This window comes from Pithys albifrons, chromosome 10, assembly GCF_047495875.1.
Source record: "Pithys albifrons albifrons isolate INPA30051 chromosome 10, PitAlb_v1, whole genome shotgun sequence".
Classification (NCBI taxonomy): domain Eukaryota; kingdom Metazoa; phylum Chordata; class Aves; order Passeriformes; family Thamnophilidae; genus Pithys; species Pithys albifrons.
In genome coordinates this window covers 30,420,586-30,437,997 of record NC_092467.1, presented here as the reverse complement: position 1 = coordinate 30,437,997, position 17,412 = coordinate 30,420,586, and the positions used below count along the sequence as shown (strand labels likewise).

Sequence of the window (17,412 nt, the reverse complement as noted above, 5' to 3'; positions counted from 1 at the left end):
TACAAAATTGGTAATTTTTTAAAAAATTGTTAAATGAAGCGAAAGTCCATCTCCGAGGAAGGAAAAGCTGAGGAGCTACTGCTTAACCCCTCTGGAGGTGGGACCCGGTGCCTCCATCCAACAGGACGGATTGAGAAAGGTTTACAGCAGTTTTACCTCTTCTTTATTTAAATTATCTCTGCCTGCACAGCTCGTCACACACCGCCAGACAGGGTTCTTTTCATCCTAAGTAGTTACTACATGATAGCTAAAACGTAGGAGTACTTCTTTGTTTGATCTTTTTTTGTTCCAGTTAAAAAAAGAACCACCAAAATTTGTTCACTCTCTTTGCTATATTTGTTTCATAGGAAAAACTTCCCTTATTTGATCAATCTTGTGGAGAAAAGTGTCAGCACCCTACACTAAGAAGATGTGATTACTCTGACCCTTTCCTGTTTCAGCAAAGGAACTTATTTAACTTCTATCACCATTTTTACTAATTTATTTGAACCGTTATTTTTGTTAGCTGATTATAAAGATTTTTCCATTGCCTGTTATTACTGGAATGTGCAGAATGGCATTAAACACATCAGTGTTTAGGGCAGCCCAAGAGAACACTAAGTATCTTGAATAATAACTGTTACAGGCATAATATATTCATTTTAGCCATTCTTCAAGATACATATTTTCCTTTTCTGTTACTGATTCTACTTTGCCTCGCAGAGATTAAAATTGCGGTGATGAGGACAATATTTACGGGACTGTTTCCCTCAAAGTGCTGCCCAGAATTGATAAAAGCTCAAGAGTGGACTTGGATTTCTGGAAACCTTATTACTGTTTCCTTCACCGAAGGTTCTTAAAGAGATTTGGTTGCCATGGAAGATTAACGTAAATCCTTATTAAAAATAGAATAAGGAATAAAAGGTTTTTACAGTAAAATCCCGCCGAGTTCTGTGCTGGGATTTGTACTGTCGAGCGTGCTCATTTTAGTTTCTTAGTGTTTTTGCTCTTTTATAATTTCTACTGTCTTTTGCTTATTTTGCCCATCTTTATTTCCTTACAGGTTCCATAAATTGATGTGCTTTCCCTCTCAAGCAGTGTCACATCTTAATGTCTGTCACTTCCTACCAACCTTTCCTCGGTTTCCTCCCAAGGTGAAGCTCAGGAAGCCAGTCAGGGTCAGGCCCAGCCAGAGGCAGGTACAGTCCCCTGACTGCCAGGTAGGTGCCCAGTGACAAGGCAGCTCTGAGCTCAAAGAGGGACTTCAGTCCACAGGGCACAGTCCACATCCATGGAATCCCTGGAATCTCTGGGCAGGCACAGTTGTGACAGTGCTGAACCTGGGGCTTAGGGGTTGGGTGGAGGCACCAGGTGAGGCCATTCAGGCCTATTTCAGGGTTGCTCCTCATTCAAAAGCATCCAGAAATTATTATTCCTAAGGGATAGCAGTGCTGGGAAGATGTTAGAGATGGTGGCTGGTGCAGGGAGCGTGGCTGAGATCTGTGCAAAAACAAGGCAGGCTGTGCAGGTCTGGTAATCCGGGATTATGTCAGGAGAGATCGACTCATCCGTGTGCTCCGGGCTGGTGCATCCAGGTCAGACGGCTGGCTGGGGTGAGGGAGCACTCACCCAGACAAACCAGGGTTTGGGTTTGTCTGAACCTGCAAAGAAAGAAAATACAGCCACAGACAGAGATCTGTGCAGCTCTTCTACATCTTTCAGGGCACATCAGGAACACCGAGATCTGCCCAGCCGTGCCTGGAGCTCAGCCGTGGGGCAGAAGTGTAGCCAAGGGATTTATGTGCCTGATGTAGAGTGAGGTAGTTTGGGTTATTTTTTAAGCCTGGTTGGAGATTTCTTGATGAGCTGTAGTTTATGTGCATGTCTGTCAGCACATTCTGGGTTAGTGCCAGTCAAGGATTATGACCTATATTAACGTTCTCGAAGCAGGGCAGGCCTGCCAGGACTCCACTCACACCAGGCCTGCAGCGCCATCTCCCGATCTCTCATATCCACTGTTACTATGTTTAAACTCAGGTTAAATTACTTCTCACAACAGGAACTTGTTAAAAATGGGCTCACTCCTTTAGATAGTGCATCTCTTGCTTTCTTGACAAAGCATCTGACAACCCTTCAGCAGGGGCAGTCTTGACTTTACTAACTAAGCAGAGTATTTGCTACAATAATTTAATTGCAATTCATAAAATAGATTTATAAGGGTTTTTTTATATTCAGTGGTACTTACATAACTGTACCCAGTAATATGAACAGTGGTTCAGACATTACTTGGTGGCTTTCTCAAGAAAGCTTCATATCCAGACACTTGAATATTCCCATACCTTGTGGGCACTTATGCACTTCTTTGGTAGTTTGAAAATATTGTTGTTGGAAAATGCTCATATACAGGACTGGATCCAAAAGGGATTTTCTAAGCACTTGGGGGCAAAGACATCAGAATGTGAAAACACCAAACAGTGACCCTTGGTGGTTAGTTATGTACCTTGCACATTTCTTGCAGTTAGCAAAGGTAAGATGAAAAATGTTCCCTGGCTTTTCAGTCATGTTTAGCAGCCTCACTGATTTGATCTTTGAAAGTCTGCACTTCCTGAGCATGTTTCAAAAGCTTTAGGAACATCCCATAAGCCCTGTGGGGCTCTGTGGTGCTGAGGTATGTTTAAAGTTTTCAGGTACACAAACTAGAAACCAATTCCCAAAACGTGTGCAGTGAATTATTACACACTGCAAACTGATTTGGTAACTGCTGTATTCCCTGGGCCACACAGCCCTTCATGTCAGGTCAGGATCTCTCACACCTTCCTGGCATATACACTCCCACTTCCTTTTCAGCCAAGCTATAGGTGTATTGGAAGTTACTCTGTTTCCATGAAAAAGGCATTGACTATCTGTTTATTCTCCAAATTTTGCCATTTCAAAATTTATTACAATCAAATGGAGTCAATTCAGCATGACTGAACACCTGAAAATCATAAAATATGAATTAAAAGCCACTGATGTGAACTGGAGTTGTTTGACTTGCTGAAGGTTCTCACTGCCTTGCTGGTCTTGTGCAGGTTTGTGTTTCCCAACTGCTTTTCCCTGCAGATGCTTGATGGAATTTCCAGGTCAGTCATGCCCTGAGGGAAATGGGAGCAATGTCATGATGATGAATGTGAAATTTTTCACCCTGTAAACCGAAGTATCTATTTTGTAAAATACTCTGAATTAATTTGGTTGTTATAGGAGATGAAAGTCATTAGAATCCATTATTACCAAAATAGTAGGAATTCTGGATATTTCATACATTCATTTTGAAAATTAATACCTTGTACAAATGTATATTCATTGAAGGAGTCTTGTATTCAGGCTTTTCAGAAAGGTGGCAATATTTTCACAGGGAATAAGCATCTTCCAAGTATTTGCACATTAGATGGAAATACTTTCATCACTTGAGGCCCTTCTTGGAAGTCATTCAACTATGAGAACATTTGCTTTAAATAAAAGACTGTTTAAGCCAGTGGGATTCCTGGAATTCCTGAGCTGTTTATGCTCTTCTTTACACTTTTCTTAGCACATCTTAACTCCATGAACATTTCCATATCCCCACAGATTTGCTGCTGGTAAGAAATAGTCATCTCATTAAAACTATGAAGGCTTGGGCTGGCATTTCTAGTCTGTTTTATAATTTAGTTTTGTCTGCAGTCATTTCTGGGGTCCTTGGTTACAGACTTTCAGGTGTAGTTATCTCAGCCTGTGTGAGTGCACACAGAACAAATGCATCCACACCTTCTATACAGAATAATAATATTTAGTTTATTACACCAGTTTCAGAAAAAAATCGCAACTGCTTTTACAAATACTATTTAAGGTTTCTCATATGTCAGTGAAGTAGGCATTGATAACCTGAAAGAGATGGCAATAGACCCACAGAGTTAGTGGTTGATAGCTCATTAAATTCCATAAAAACCTATACTGGAGACCAAGCAGGTCAGAGGTGGAAAACTACCTACCTATGTTCATGAAAGAGACCAGATCTTGGAATTGCACCTTTGGGCTTCATATAGTAGGAGAGCAAATGGTTAACATCTTTAAGGAATGGTCCACTTTGATTATCTCAGGGCATCATCTCAGAATCAGGAACTTCTCAAATCACTGACTGGGGCTCTTCAACATCATTTCTCCTCAGCCAGACCCCACTTTGCCACTGTCCCTCCCCTCCTGGCTGGCTATGGCTGCCTCAGTTATTTCCCTAACCTAACATTTGTCCATCTCCTATCTATGCTTCTGTTTTATTTCTACCTTTTCATTCACTTTCTCACCCATCTCTGCCCTTCTATTTTAGTACTCTTACCTTTTTTACTGAACAAGGTCACAAGTGAAGGGGGGCCTTGGCAGTTCTGGCATTCCAGCTGACGTTCATTGACATCATGGAACTGTTTGCTCTGTCCCGTAGCAGCCCCTGGCTTTGCAAACTCACATGTATTAAATGTCTCAGATACGGTTTCAGTTGGTGCCCGTGACCAAAAACGCAGCACTGGGATATGAACTGTGGCAGAAACGGGTTGGTCCCAAACTAATCCACATTCCCGTTGGAGCTCCTGTTTCCAGGTGCGTCAGAAAGGTGGGGCCATGTCCTGACTAAGGCACTGGTTTGGCAGGTGGGTTTGGGGCCAAACCAGGCCTTTGGTTTGTGGGTTCTGATCCTGAGAGTATCATCACCCTTCTTTAATATTGTCCAAACCCTTCAATTCTCACCACAGTCTGGATTACTCCACGAGTAAGCTCAGAATCCTGTTTTCTTTCAGGATCAGGGAAATCACAAACTTAATTGCCAAAAAGAAGTAATTCCCCTTAGATGGATTCTGTGCCAGGGTGCTGGTATGTCCTACTGAAGAAACTAATTCTGGTAATATCTCTAATCCCTCTAAACAAAATAATTTTCAAACCCCTGTGTTCCATTTTACCAGTTATATACCATTATCTTTATTATTCATAAACTTTATCATCAGAGTCACTGAATAAAATTTTAATAACTTATTTCATTATTTTTAAGTGGAAAATTAACAGCTAAGTTATTAAAGAGTATTTCTCAGCATCTCTAAGATGGTGTGAAAACTTACTGAAAGACATGCGTGTAAATGGAGTGTTTAAATCATATTCTGTAGTTGAAGAAGAGTCTGTGTTCAAAAATAGAAACATGGGTGAGAATGTCACAGCTTTCAGGCATATACTGGGACCAAAAAAGTCAGCAAGGCAACAGGAGTGGCTGGCCTGGGGCACTCATGATTGACTGAGTTAATGTACAGATTTATAGAAGTTTGGCTTTTCTTGTGTCCATTGTCTTTCTCAAAATATTCTGGAGTTCTGTGAAGGGAACCTTGCTGTTATTTAACTGCCTTTCTCTGCTCAAATTCACTGAGTTAGGCCAAATCTCAGTTTCCCCATTAAAGCCTGGGCACTGATGGAAGTGCAAGAAGGTTCCCTGCTGCCCTGCATCCAGCTGTGCCCAGGGGTGGGGAAGAGCTTTGCACTGAGCAATAACAGGTTTAGAGTTACATTAAAAATGGACCCAAAATCCTGCTTATTGAGACTGCAGAATTCAGCCTCCAGTTTCCAAGACAAGCATGTCTGTGTTAGGGTATGAGAGGCTGCAGAGGAGCCACAGCCCTGGGCACAGCCCCTGCCCAGCAGAAGGAAATCCTCTGGGCTCGATCCCCCTTTACAAATAGTCTTTTGTTATTATTTCATTAGAATGGGCTTCACCTCAGTGTTAAAACTACTAAAGTCCTTTTTTTGATTTAGTACTAACCAATCCTCAAGTGGCCTCAATAAAATAGATTTAATGTGTCCAAGCTGATTTTCCTGAGTGTCAACATTCCTATCTAAAAACCACAGCCTTTTTGAATGTAACACCTTGAGAGAAAAGCTGGGAAAAGGCTGGACAGAAAGATTTGGGGAGCCCATGGGGGTGAAACATTTTCCTAGAACATCCTGGAAAGGATGTTCCTGCTCACACCGTGTCACTTCTCTGGATAAGGAAACGGCTCCAGCTTCTGCCTCTGCCTGTCTGGCACCTTTAATAAGTGATTAAATCACACTGTGGATGTGAAGACATCCATGGATAAATAATAACTGACAGCTCCCACACTGGCACGAGAGCAGGCAGGCACAGCCAGGGCAGGAAATCACACACAGCATTTCATTTGTTACTAATTTATCTGTAACAAAGTGAGGAGGATGCCCTGGGGACTGGTGACTAACAAGGAGCATTGTTTATGCTACAAATCCCATCCGGTTATTAGTCTTTGAAAAGTGCTTTGTTTAGCTTATCAGTGCTCCAGCAGGAATGCCAGGGGCATTATTGCTGTTACAAGTGTGTTTCTATTCCAATATTACTGACACATAAGAGGTTATGTGTTACCTGAGGGCTGAAAATTCATCTTGTGCTTCAGTGCCTTGTTGAATCAGGATCAGGGTGGCAAACACTGCAGAAAACCAAGCCCTGCTCAGGCTTCCTTATTAATTTTACTGCATTAAATTGGAGAACACCTTTACAGAAATCCAACCTTTCTCAAGGACCACAGAGCATCACAAAGGATAAATACTCTATGGAGTATAAATGCCCATCAATTAAAATTGGTTTAGCATATTAGACCTTTTGCTTTAAATTCTGCACTTCACTTAGGAATTGGACAGTGTTGTATTTCACAACCTGGTTCTGCAGTTCTGCAATTCCAAAGCATCACAAGTGTCTGGCAAGTTTTAGGACTCTTTCACAACACTGATAAGCTGCTGCTCCATCAGGTGACCAAAATACCTGCAGTGTGCCCTTGATAAAGTTAATACTTAAAAACAGGAACTTTTTTTTTTTTAATTCAGGTATCTTTTCAATGGTGTTAAGTGTCTCTTGGAGGAGAAGATTTAGAAAGGGAGGGGTTTATTTTGAGATGGATAGAAATACATTTCTTTCCTAGACATAATTTAGAAAACCTGTCAGCCCCTTACCATTGGGCAACTAAGTAAATAACTGACAAGGCGTAATTGGCCTCGGTGACTGATTCCACACCAACACTGTCAACTCCCCCCAAATGTTTCTGGAAAGAGGAATGATAAGCCAAACATCACATAGGTCTCCCACAGTGCTTATTTGACTGGTTATGAATAAATAATTGGAAGTATTTATTTAGGCTTTTTATCATGAGAATACTTTTGGAAAATTTGCATTAATCAATTCTTCCCTTTAAAATGTCAAGTTTATAATTTCCTTATGATTAGGTTAAATATGTATTGTCAGATAATGAGCTGTCCAGTGTATCCTCCCTGGTCATCTTAATTGGCCTTGTAACTGAGCCTTGGAGCAGTTGCTCACCTGTCAGAGCAGCCTGGCCAGAGGTCACACCCTGTCACACCTTCCTGACAACTCCAAACCTCAGAGCAAGGTCTGCTTTACTAAATAACAGCACATGTTCATGGAAAAACAAATAAATGTTTGTTAGCATTCAAACCTGCTAAGTGCTTTTTGAACTTTAATTCCTTCTGTTCAAAGATGCTGATGAGAATGGACTCACCACTGATGCTTTAAAGCTGAATGTCGTGAGCTCAGCTGTGTCCCAGAGATAAAGGTTTATACCCAGCAGCTTCTGGCTTCGTAGTCAACAAACTGATCAGTGTCTCAAGCCTTTTTTGTGTGTGCAGGAATTAAAACTGTCTCATATCTAATGGCTGGGCTTTAGTACAATGGGCTTGGATTTGTGGAATTCTAACAGGATCGTTTTCTGAAATGCTCAGCTTTCATTTGAAGACAAAAGATGTGTCAAGATTTGAAAATATCTCCTCTCTCTCAAAAATCTCCCAGTTTCAAGCCTGGCCCCTGATGAGGGACCTGCATGGAGAATTCCTTTGCAAACATTGTGCTGTTCACTTAGGAAGGTGAATCAATGTAATGAAAGCTTAAGGCTTTCTCTGGATCTTTGAATTCTAAGTCTGTTTTTCAGAATGATTTGCTTCTCAGCTTGGGGCTTGGTTTAAGTTGTTTGTTGCATTTTTTTAATTTCCTCCAAATGAATAAATTGACTTCTAGTGGCCTAAACATTTTACCATCCCATTCTGGCTATAGCAGCATTCCCAAGAACATATGGATTAGAAACACCAATACATGTCCACCAAGATGCAAATCAAGGCTATGAAATAGTCACTTTTATGAGCACTTACAAAGTTTCCAGCCTAAAATGTTGGGAGGAATGACAAATTTAATTGTGCTATTTGAAATTACACACAAAACTACTGCATGAGAGGAAGCTCCCTAAAAATCTGTCACTGTAGGCAAAGTCACACTAAATATTCTATTTTGTCAACACTGTTTAATGCCATCAAAAACTCAAAGCCTCACGACACAAACACTGACTGCCATAATCACTCCTTCAATCTGCTCATTCAAACACTCAAAGGCCAGCTCAGGATTTTGGAAGGGGTAAATCACTTCTGGCAGACTCACTGCAATGTCAGATATCATCTGCCTTCTCCTTCTATCACATCCAGCTGGGTGGGCCCCTTAGAACCAGGTCAGAGCCAACTCGAGCATCATTTTGAGTGCTTGGACTCAATAAATCAGAAATTTGATTGTGTGCACCTGATCTATTAAAAATAAGTGAGAGATTGGCATGTTTTTCCTACTTGATCTACTCAGGACAAGACTAAGCCACTATGTCTTTGCTGAAGGTGACCCCAAGTCTCTTTTTGCTGCCAAGTGCCCTATTAATACAACTGGAGGAAGGAATGGCTCTATGAGGGGCAACCAGGGCCACCTTGCCCTCAATACCTGTTGGACTCAGCAACTTCTGGCATCCATAAAAATGTCCCTGGATTAACCATGTATATAAAGAACTGGCTGTTTTTACATCCTTTGATCTGCCATCTGTCATCCTGCAGGAACTGGTTGAGTTCCCACTTTGTTTCATTCAGCAAAAGAGATCACAAGAAAAATAATAAATGCACTGTCATGATACTGGGTTTAAAGGTTTTTTCTTCTTCCCATGTATGCACATATTCCTCACTCAGAGCAGAATCACTGCCTGGTGCTTTGCTGTCATTCCTAGTCCTAACTCCAATGCCCTGGGAGCAGAGCTTGGGCATTTTCAGGGTCTCAGCAGGACCTTGCACTGAAGCTGATGCATTTCCAGCCCCTCTGCACGGTGCCTGAACTTGGCAGCCAGAACTGGGATCATCAGCAACACAAAACATTCCATTTTCCTATTTTCTGAGCAGCACAAACTCTCTCTGCAGTCTTACTCATGAGTCATCTGGAAATAAACCATAATCACTTGTCCCCTAGGAGTCATATAATAAGTTAATTATTGTACAACCCATGCTAATACAAAATACACAAGAGGTTTCAACTTGTTGAGGCTACAAAGGGCAGGAGAGCCTTTCAGAATTTCCACTGGTTATGGTCTGGGAATGCTGGGTTTCCCTTGACTCCATATCTATTGCATAATCAGAAACACATTTTGTTCCCTTTGTTGTATGAGACAAAGCTAAAGAAATGTGTGTTATTACTGTGCAAAAATAAAGAGTAGATACCTCAAACAGCTTGTGTCCTGTGTGCAGTGTTTGTGAACACACCAGCTGACAGAAACCATCACAGCTTGTACCTGAAATAATGCTCTTCTGGGTCTGCAAACACCCCTCAGTCCTGCACAGGGAGTCAAACTACAGGAGGGAATTTAGGCAGAAATGAGTTTAAAAAAAGGCTTCTTGCCTGGAGTTCACCTCGTGGTGTCCTGGACCATTGCTGAGGTTTAGTTACTCCTACACAGCCATCCCAGCTTTGCTGGGCTATTGTGTGGTTGTTATCTCAGCAGGAGAGAATCTTATCAGTGCAGGAATAGGAAAATCTGAAAACAATGGAAAGGCCTTTGGCATCTGAAATTTTTCTGTTGAGAATCGGAAACAAATATGTTTATAACTTCACAAACAGTAAAGGAGAAAGATTTTTTCCAGTAGTTATAGAAACATAGTATTGTTTAGGTTGGAAAAGCCCTCTGAGATCATTGAGTTCTGGTACTTTTTTTAAACCTTCCAGTTCCTCTTATTTACAGATCCTCATTACAGGAGCAAAGACTGGTATTACCAGTGTGGATTTAAAATTATTAATTTTGGTGAACTCAGAGTTGAGAAATGGCTGTGGCAAGAGACCCAGTTTCCTCAACACTCATCCAGCAGACCTACACAATGACCTCTCTCTTCTTGCTATTATATTAGAAAGACTAATTACTTTAAAAAATCCCTTTTTATTGTCAAATGAGCTTGAATCTTCCCGGTTACTCCAGCTCTTCCTACTGTTCTCTAAGAAGGTCACGTACTTAGAGGTGCCTTCAATGATCTGTCATGTTGGCAGGTGCCCATCAGGTACTTGATTTTTGTCTCCAAAGACTGACCTCACTGTGGCTGTGGCAATGGAACATCTGATAATACACTTGGATTTGAAAATACCTCTTTATCATTTCAGAGGCTTATAGAATTCTCATCTTCCAACCCCAAAACCAAAGTTTAACATTATTCCTAATTTCAGACTTCATTAAGCAAAGGCAAGGATTTTTTGGAAGCAATTAATTTACTTAGAGGACTCTCTTTGCTGCCCAGCCAGTGGTACTCACTAAGAATCCTGTTCTGCCACCCCAGGAAGGCAGAGAATTCACCCAACTTCGTTTCACTACATTTCAGTGACAGACACGACTGCAAAGGAGGGGGGATAACAATTATTTATGTGTGACATCTACATTTATTTCTGGGATGTTCTGCTAATCGTAGTAAATTATTATTAATGAACTGAATAGGTCAATGAAATTACCAATTTATTGAAGACCCTGTACTACTTCTCTTTCAGGAATCACTCCATATTTGGCAACCCATTAATCACAGTGACTCCAGCTCCCCCAGCAAACTTTTTTGCTCATTGCTTTCACATTACAAGGTGCCACTTTTGAAATGCCCAAGAGGTCTTAGGATGACAAGAAGTAACAGATCCTCTCAGAGAGTACTGTTAAATTACCACACAAATGTGCGGAATGGGTAAAATGCATCAGAAAATCACACAATTTGTATTTAACTATGAAAAAACCAACAAAAAACTCCACCCCAATCTATTATAAAAATCAACAGTCCAATAATCACACATGTGTAACTATGAAAGCTCAAGATGTAGCACACATGAAGTCTCATCCTCAAGCATGAACTCACTTCTGAGAAGACAGTTTGTCTTTTCAATGAGCTGCATAAAAATCCAGATACTCCAGAAGATTATATTGGTGAAAATCAGGAATAAGACACGCCAGTTTTAGGTCTGGTTCTGCCTAAAATAAAGCAGAAGTGATCCAGGCATAATTACATTGGTTTGCAGCCCTGTAGAAGTTTTCTAAACAAACAAAATTGTGGAAGTTCCATATTAATTCAGTAAGTTAGTTTCTAGCCATGTGTAAAGCCTTTTTGAATCTGTTTACTGCTTTGTAAGTAAATCTGTGTGGCAAAACAGGGAAAACTGTTCAAAGACATCTCATTTACTCAGTTACTGTTTATTCCAGCCCAGGATCTGTTCAACAAGGAAAGGGTTTAGAGGGTCCTTCTGCCGAGGCTGCCCCTGGTGTGGCCTCTTGTCCTCCCCCAGAGCACTCACAGCCACTTACAATCTGTGGAAAACCATCATTCCCCAGATAAACGAGCCTGCTAAATGGGCTCTGAGCCATGTGGTTGGGATTACAGCATTTAAAGAGTTATTCCAAGTGAATACAAGGATGAAGGATAGTGGGGGCAGTTATATTCATAATTGCATTTATAAAGGGGATTTCAGATGTTTTAAGGCCCACGTTCTGCACCACTGGAACCAGTGTGAGCTTGGAACCTTAAAGCAAGTGCAAGTTTTATTTACAAGGGAGAACAAGGGGCTGGGTAGTTAATGCTGGTGCAATAAAAGCACATTTTTATCTTTAGGATAAAGATAACAGAGCACAGCCCCTTGTCACCACTGCCACCATCACCATCCTCTGAGAGCACAATGAGTGAGTTCATCCCCAACAGCCAGGACACCTCAGGAGAGACACCACGTAACACTTGAGGTTGTTTCATGTTTTTCTAACACTGTTTTATAACATCCAGGAAAAGGAGGCTTTGAATAGAACTCTTCCAGGACAAAAAATGAGCACGTGGCCTCCAAACGTGTTTCAAATAATGCCACAGTAGTTACAATTTCAGGTACAAGGACAGACATAACAACAAAGAGCATCAACTTTCCTCCTTCCCCAGCCTGGTTAATTTTCCCTTTTCCATCTGTATGACCTAATGATACAGACTATTTGTATTTAATTTTGAGGTCTGCAGAGGAGAAGTACCAGGCACAAGTTGCTCTGTATTGTTTTTGTTAGCTGTGTATATTTAGCCAGGCTTTCCTTTCCTCCACGCACCTTTATTTACACTCCAAAGCGCTGACTCCTTGCAAAGCATTACACACGTTATGGCTGTGTTTATAGAGTAGAAGTGCTCTCTGTAACATGTCTGTTTTTCATGTCTTAAACCAATAAAACTCTACATTGGGCTTATCAAAACCATTCAGTGTAGATCTAAGTCTGTTGTGACTGAAATCAGTAATAAAACTTCTCTTGATGCCCCGTGGATCAGAGCTAAGGCAACACTGCGCCCTCTTAATAAATTCCGCTCCGGTAAAAGTTTTATTTAAAAAATGTGGTCAACTCAGAGCTTTTAAAGAAGATTAATGTGGACTTATAAAAAAATGTCTGATTTTATTATTAGTAGTAATTCATACAGTTTGTCCTGAAGTTTTCCTTTTCAGCTTCAGTTTGAACCATATGTTCAGGAAGTTCAACTGAAAAGCGATCCTTGAGCAATATTATTTTTTTCTAATTAACAATAACCACAGAGGTATTTTAGAGAAACCTACAGAGTCCCTCAGAAGGTTGTGGAGTGGGCTGGATTAAAACAGGATTTTGCCTATTTTATGAAAAATGCACCGAAGCACAAATAGGTCAACTTCAGAGGAGTCCTTCCTTTCCTCTGCCAAACAAAGGATTCCGCGTGCAGCAAATCTTAATTTCCACAGGGTTCTTTTGTGAAAGGCCTTGAAGAACTCTGGGATCCATCACTGGGATGGAGCCCAGGCACAGCAGTGCAGCCACGTGGGTCACCAGGCTGGCTCTGGACTCAGTGGGGCAAGGCTGAAGGCAGGGCTGATGGCTGGCAAAAGCTTCAGGGGAGGCTGGAACTGAGTGCCAGACTGGGCTTAAGCAGACTGGGTGGGGATTTAGGGATAAACACAGCCATGGGCCCAAACAACTGGTCTGTGTGGGCAAACAAAACACAACAGGCACAAGGGAAAACGCTGCACTTGAATGAAAACAAGAGGAAAAAGTAGAAGTCAGACCAAGTCAGTCATAAAAATACCTTTGGGCCAAATTTCACATCCCCAGTCCTTGAACACAGGGTGGAACTGATGGACTCAGGAACATCTTTATACTGGGTTTGAAACAGTTTCTTCCACATTCCCCTTTTCAGTGACAGCAGACAAAGTAATTCTGGGTGCAGAAACCCAGGGCTCCTGGAGACTTCTCATTACAACACAGCTGACCAGAAACTACTCACTGGTTATTCTGAAGAACAAAGATCATGGTTCAGTTCAATAGAACAATTCCATCCCAATGGCAGCTTGGTGTTCTGCAGCTGTTTGCACTGGGGTTCTTGTCAGGTTTGATCAGTTTAAGTGCTGAGAGGTTTGATTTTCCCTGAGCTGTCACACTGCTCAGTGCCCCTGGAGCTGCAAGTCAAGCTGTGCTGCTTCTGATCAGATGCTGTTTGTGCTTTGCTGTTTTTGCTGTTGGTGCCAGCGCTGACATTGGGGTGTCACCCACTGCTGTCACCACACTGCAGCCTGATCCTCCTGCCCTGTTTCCTCAGACCTCTCTCTGTTGTACTTGGAAATCAGCAGCTGTGTGGGTAAGAGTCAGAAAGGATGTGCACCTGGTGTTTGCAGAGGCTGTGCCTGCTGGCTCACCTGGGGTAACCCTGACAGCCTCCCTGGCTCTGGACAGCTCCCCCTTGATGCAGCTGCAGTGCTTCTGTCCACAGGGTACCTGCATTCCTGAGGGCTTCCAACACAATCCAGGGAGCTTCAAGAATAAGATGCTGTCCACAGGGAAAGAAAACCTTCCCTCACTTGATCCGTGGATCTCTTACATTTCAGTGTAGAAGTGCAAAAGCTCCATTTTTTCACAGTTGCTTTGCAGAGTAAAACCATGTATTAAAAAGCAAGTAAATAATTACATTCATTTTCACAGCCCATTGTAGAAAGAGGGTTTATGAATCCTGTTAACTTCTTCAACAACTTTTAATATCCTCAAATATGTTTCATGTGTCTTCATTTTTTAATTTTACAGGTTCCTGCCTGACCCCATACTGGAGGCACAGCCCCTGCTCAGCAGCACTAACCTGGACAAAGGTAAGGTTTACCTCGACCTGCATTCTGACCTTGCCAGGCTTGAGCTCTTGGGATCAGCTTTATTCATCCTTTCATTTTCAATAGCATGTCAAACCCCACTGGGACCTGAATGACCCTGCCAGCCATTTGTATTTCTCATTTGACACATCAGATCAAACAGCTCTGTGAAATACTAAACAGGCCTCCAGCATTTCACTTTTGTGTAGTTGATTGAATCTCTGGGATAACATTCCATAAAAAGCAATGTGGAAGTTCCAATGGAAGGCCCCAGTGAGAGGCTGTCCTGGATGCAGGTGATAAAAGGACAATGTTCTTCTTTGTGGAACTGTGTTGCTTTTCACATCTCCTGTGAGAAGCATGTGACAGGCCAAGGAAACAACTGCAGGTGACATCAGAGATTCCAAGGAATGTTTCTCAGGGCAGCCTCGACCTGTCAGTGTTTATAAATCTGCATTTCCCCAGTGAGCAGCACAGAACTCAAGGATTGAGAGAGACCCAGCAAGGAAAACTTGTCTGCATCATTATGTGATTTACCTTTTGATGCTCTTATTGAAAGTACTGTAGCAGAGATGTTACCACCCACTGCTGCATTCAGAACTTTTAACATTTTTCATCTTGGCTCAATTTGAATTAAATTTTAACATTTTAACATTTTTCATCTTGGCTCAATTTGAAATAAATTTTGATTTGAGAACTTGACAAGCTGTACAATTTGCTGGGTCTTGTAAAACACGAGGATGGTCAGAGAGTCTCCCTGCAAAATCCTGTGTCAGTGTTTGTGTTATCACAGCAGATTCCCCAGCCACAGGCACACAGATTTCTTACAGCTTTCCAGTGGGAACAGTCCTGATTTTAAGATGCATAATATGAAACTGGTAGTACAAAAATGCAACTATAAAGTAGAAATATTACAAGAGGAGAAAGGCATTAAAAAGCCATGCAGGAAATGAGAACAAATCTGTGTAACTGTTTTGTACAAGCCCACGCAAGGTACAGAGATTCCTTGAACTTTGCACATCTAAATTTTACACCAAGCCAGTGTGACTGTTGTTTCCTTTCTAAACTCCACACACTCCTTGTGATCTCTAAGTCTTGGTACCAGTTCAGCCAGAGAAATCAAGGCCAGTTTGATGATAATGATATAAAAACAGGAAGTTTATGGAAACTCTGCTGAAGTTGTTTGTGTGTTGGTGTTAAGCTGCAAAGAGGGAGAAGTGCTGGTCCAGTGCCAGCCAACCCTGCACATCTGTCCTTGTATAATCTGTACATTTACTATCCATTTGGAGTCTGTGGACTTCATTTTTACACACTAGTTGTATATTAAAATAGAGACATTAAAATTTATGAATATTTATTGTTTACAACACACTGCTCTCCAACTGCTTTTCCCCTCCTTTTCCCAGCTGCCACACTTTATCATCCCTTGAGCTGTGAGCTCTGACACACCACCCTGTCACAGTTGTTTTCTTGCTTGTTTTACTCTTTGTGTTATGATGGTTCTTCATTTTATTCCCATCAACTTTCATTGTCTTTAATTATGTCCCTGAACTTGTAAAGCTGTTTCTCCTAACAATGGGTACTCTGGAAATGGCAACAATTGCTTTTCCATGAACTACAAGGCAGGAAGTGCATTGTTTCTTTAAAAAAATTACCAGATGTTTTTCAGGGCTTGACTACTAACATTCAAAAAAACCCAGAAAAAACAGAAACTATTATTCTCCAAATACTCCAAGTCTTATTTTGTTACTGTGTGACTTCTGTCTGCATTTAACTGGGAATTGCAGCCAATGCCAATGCTAAAGAAGGAATTTCTCCCAAGCTCAGGGTGTAAGGATGGAGTCCATCCATGTGAACATTGACTCTGTGGACTCAAGTCCATCACAGTGAGTCATGTTGTTCCTTGTGCTGTTCCTGCCAGCCCAGACACCAGCACTGGGGTACCTGCAGATGCTTGTCTGGTGTTCTCTGACTGGAACAGATGAATATTCCTTGTCCCTGGGGTGCAGGGATTATTGACAGGAAATTCCCAGTCCTTTACGGGGAACTGAGTGCATTTTATTTCTCATTAAAAATTAAAATGTATACTTTAAATGATAAAAGTATATTTTTAACATGGACAGTCCAGTAAGAAGACATTACCCACATCACACGTGCCTGGAAGTTCGTTATCCCTGCTGTTCCCAGACTGCATCCCTCTGGATCACAAGCTGTTCATGATGGACCGATACTCCCTCTGATGCTCCACAAGCTTCAAAAATACTTCATATTTCTTGTCATAAAATCTGTGTAAGAAAGTAAATTTCAACAAAGCCCAAGATTTGAAGACTTAAATCCCCTGTAACTGACACATTTACTCCCTTCCCTCAGCATCAAAGGAGCTTGGCCTCTCTCCTAATTACAGTTTCAGCAGGGATCAGGGCCCTGCCGGAGCAGTTTCCACCCAAAAGAGGAATTTCAAGCTGTAATTGCCCCTCTCCTTTTCCCAGCTTTGGTCCTCAGACAACTTTTCCCCAGAGTTCCCTGCCATGGGAATGGGGAGACACCAGAGCTCCAGAGAATCATTCAGGCTGGAAAAGCCCTCCAAGATCATAGAGTCCAACCATCCAGCACTGCCAAGGCCACCACTGACCACTGACCACTGCCACATCCACAGGGCTTTGAACTACCTGCAGGGATGGGGACTCCACCACTGCCCTGGGATGGACAGGAACAGACAGCCTTTTCCATGAAGGAATTTTCCCTCCTATCAGTCTGAGTCTCCCCTGCTGTACTTGAGGCCGTTCCCTCTCCTCCTGTCCCTGTTCCCTGGAGCAGAGACTGATCCCTGCCCCGGCTCCCATTTCCTGGCAGGAATTGCAGAGCCAGAAGGTCCCCACTGAGCCTTCTTTTCTCCAGGCTGAGCCCCCCCAGCTCCCTCAGCTGCTGCTGCTGCTCCA

The 17,412-nt window shown here is 41.9% G+C and overlaps 1 protein-coding gene across 11 annotated transcripts in view; it reads right to left on the bottom strand.

Moving 5' to 3' along the window:
- Positions 1–2,708: 2,708 nt before the first annotated feature.
- Positions 2,709–17,412, bottom strand: part of FGGY (FGGY carbohydrate kinase domain containing) — a 146,236-nt gene continuing 131,532 nt past the window's right edge. For 7 of the 11 annotated variants that reach the window (XM_071565052.1, XM_071565054.1, XM_071565051.1 and 4 more), the window contains one exon: positions 16,510–16,758. In XM_071565052.1, the coding sequence (XP_071421153.1) occupies positions 16,677–16,758 (82 nt within the window). In that variant the 3' untranslated portion in view covers positions 16,510–16,676. Of the gene's footprint in view, positions 3,114–10,621; positions 11,328–16,509; positions 16,759–17,412 lie in introns of those variants that run through there. The other 4 variants (XM_071565050.1, XR_011698629.1, XR_011698630.1 and 1 more) reach the window with 4 other exon arrangements.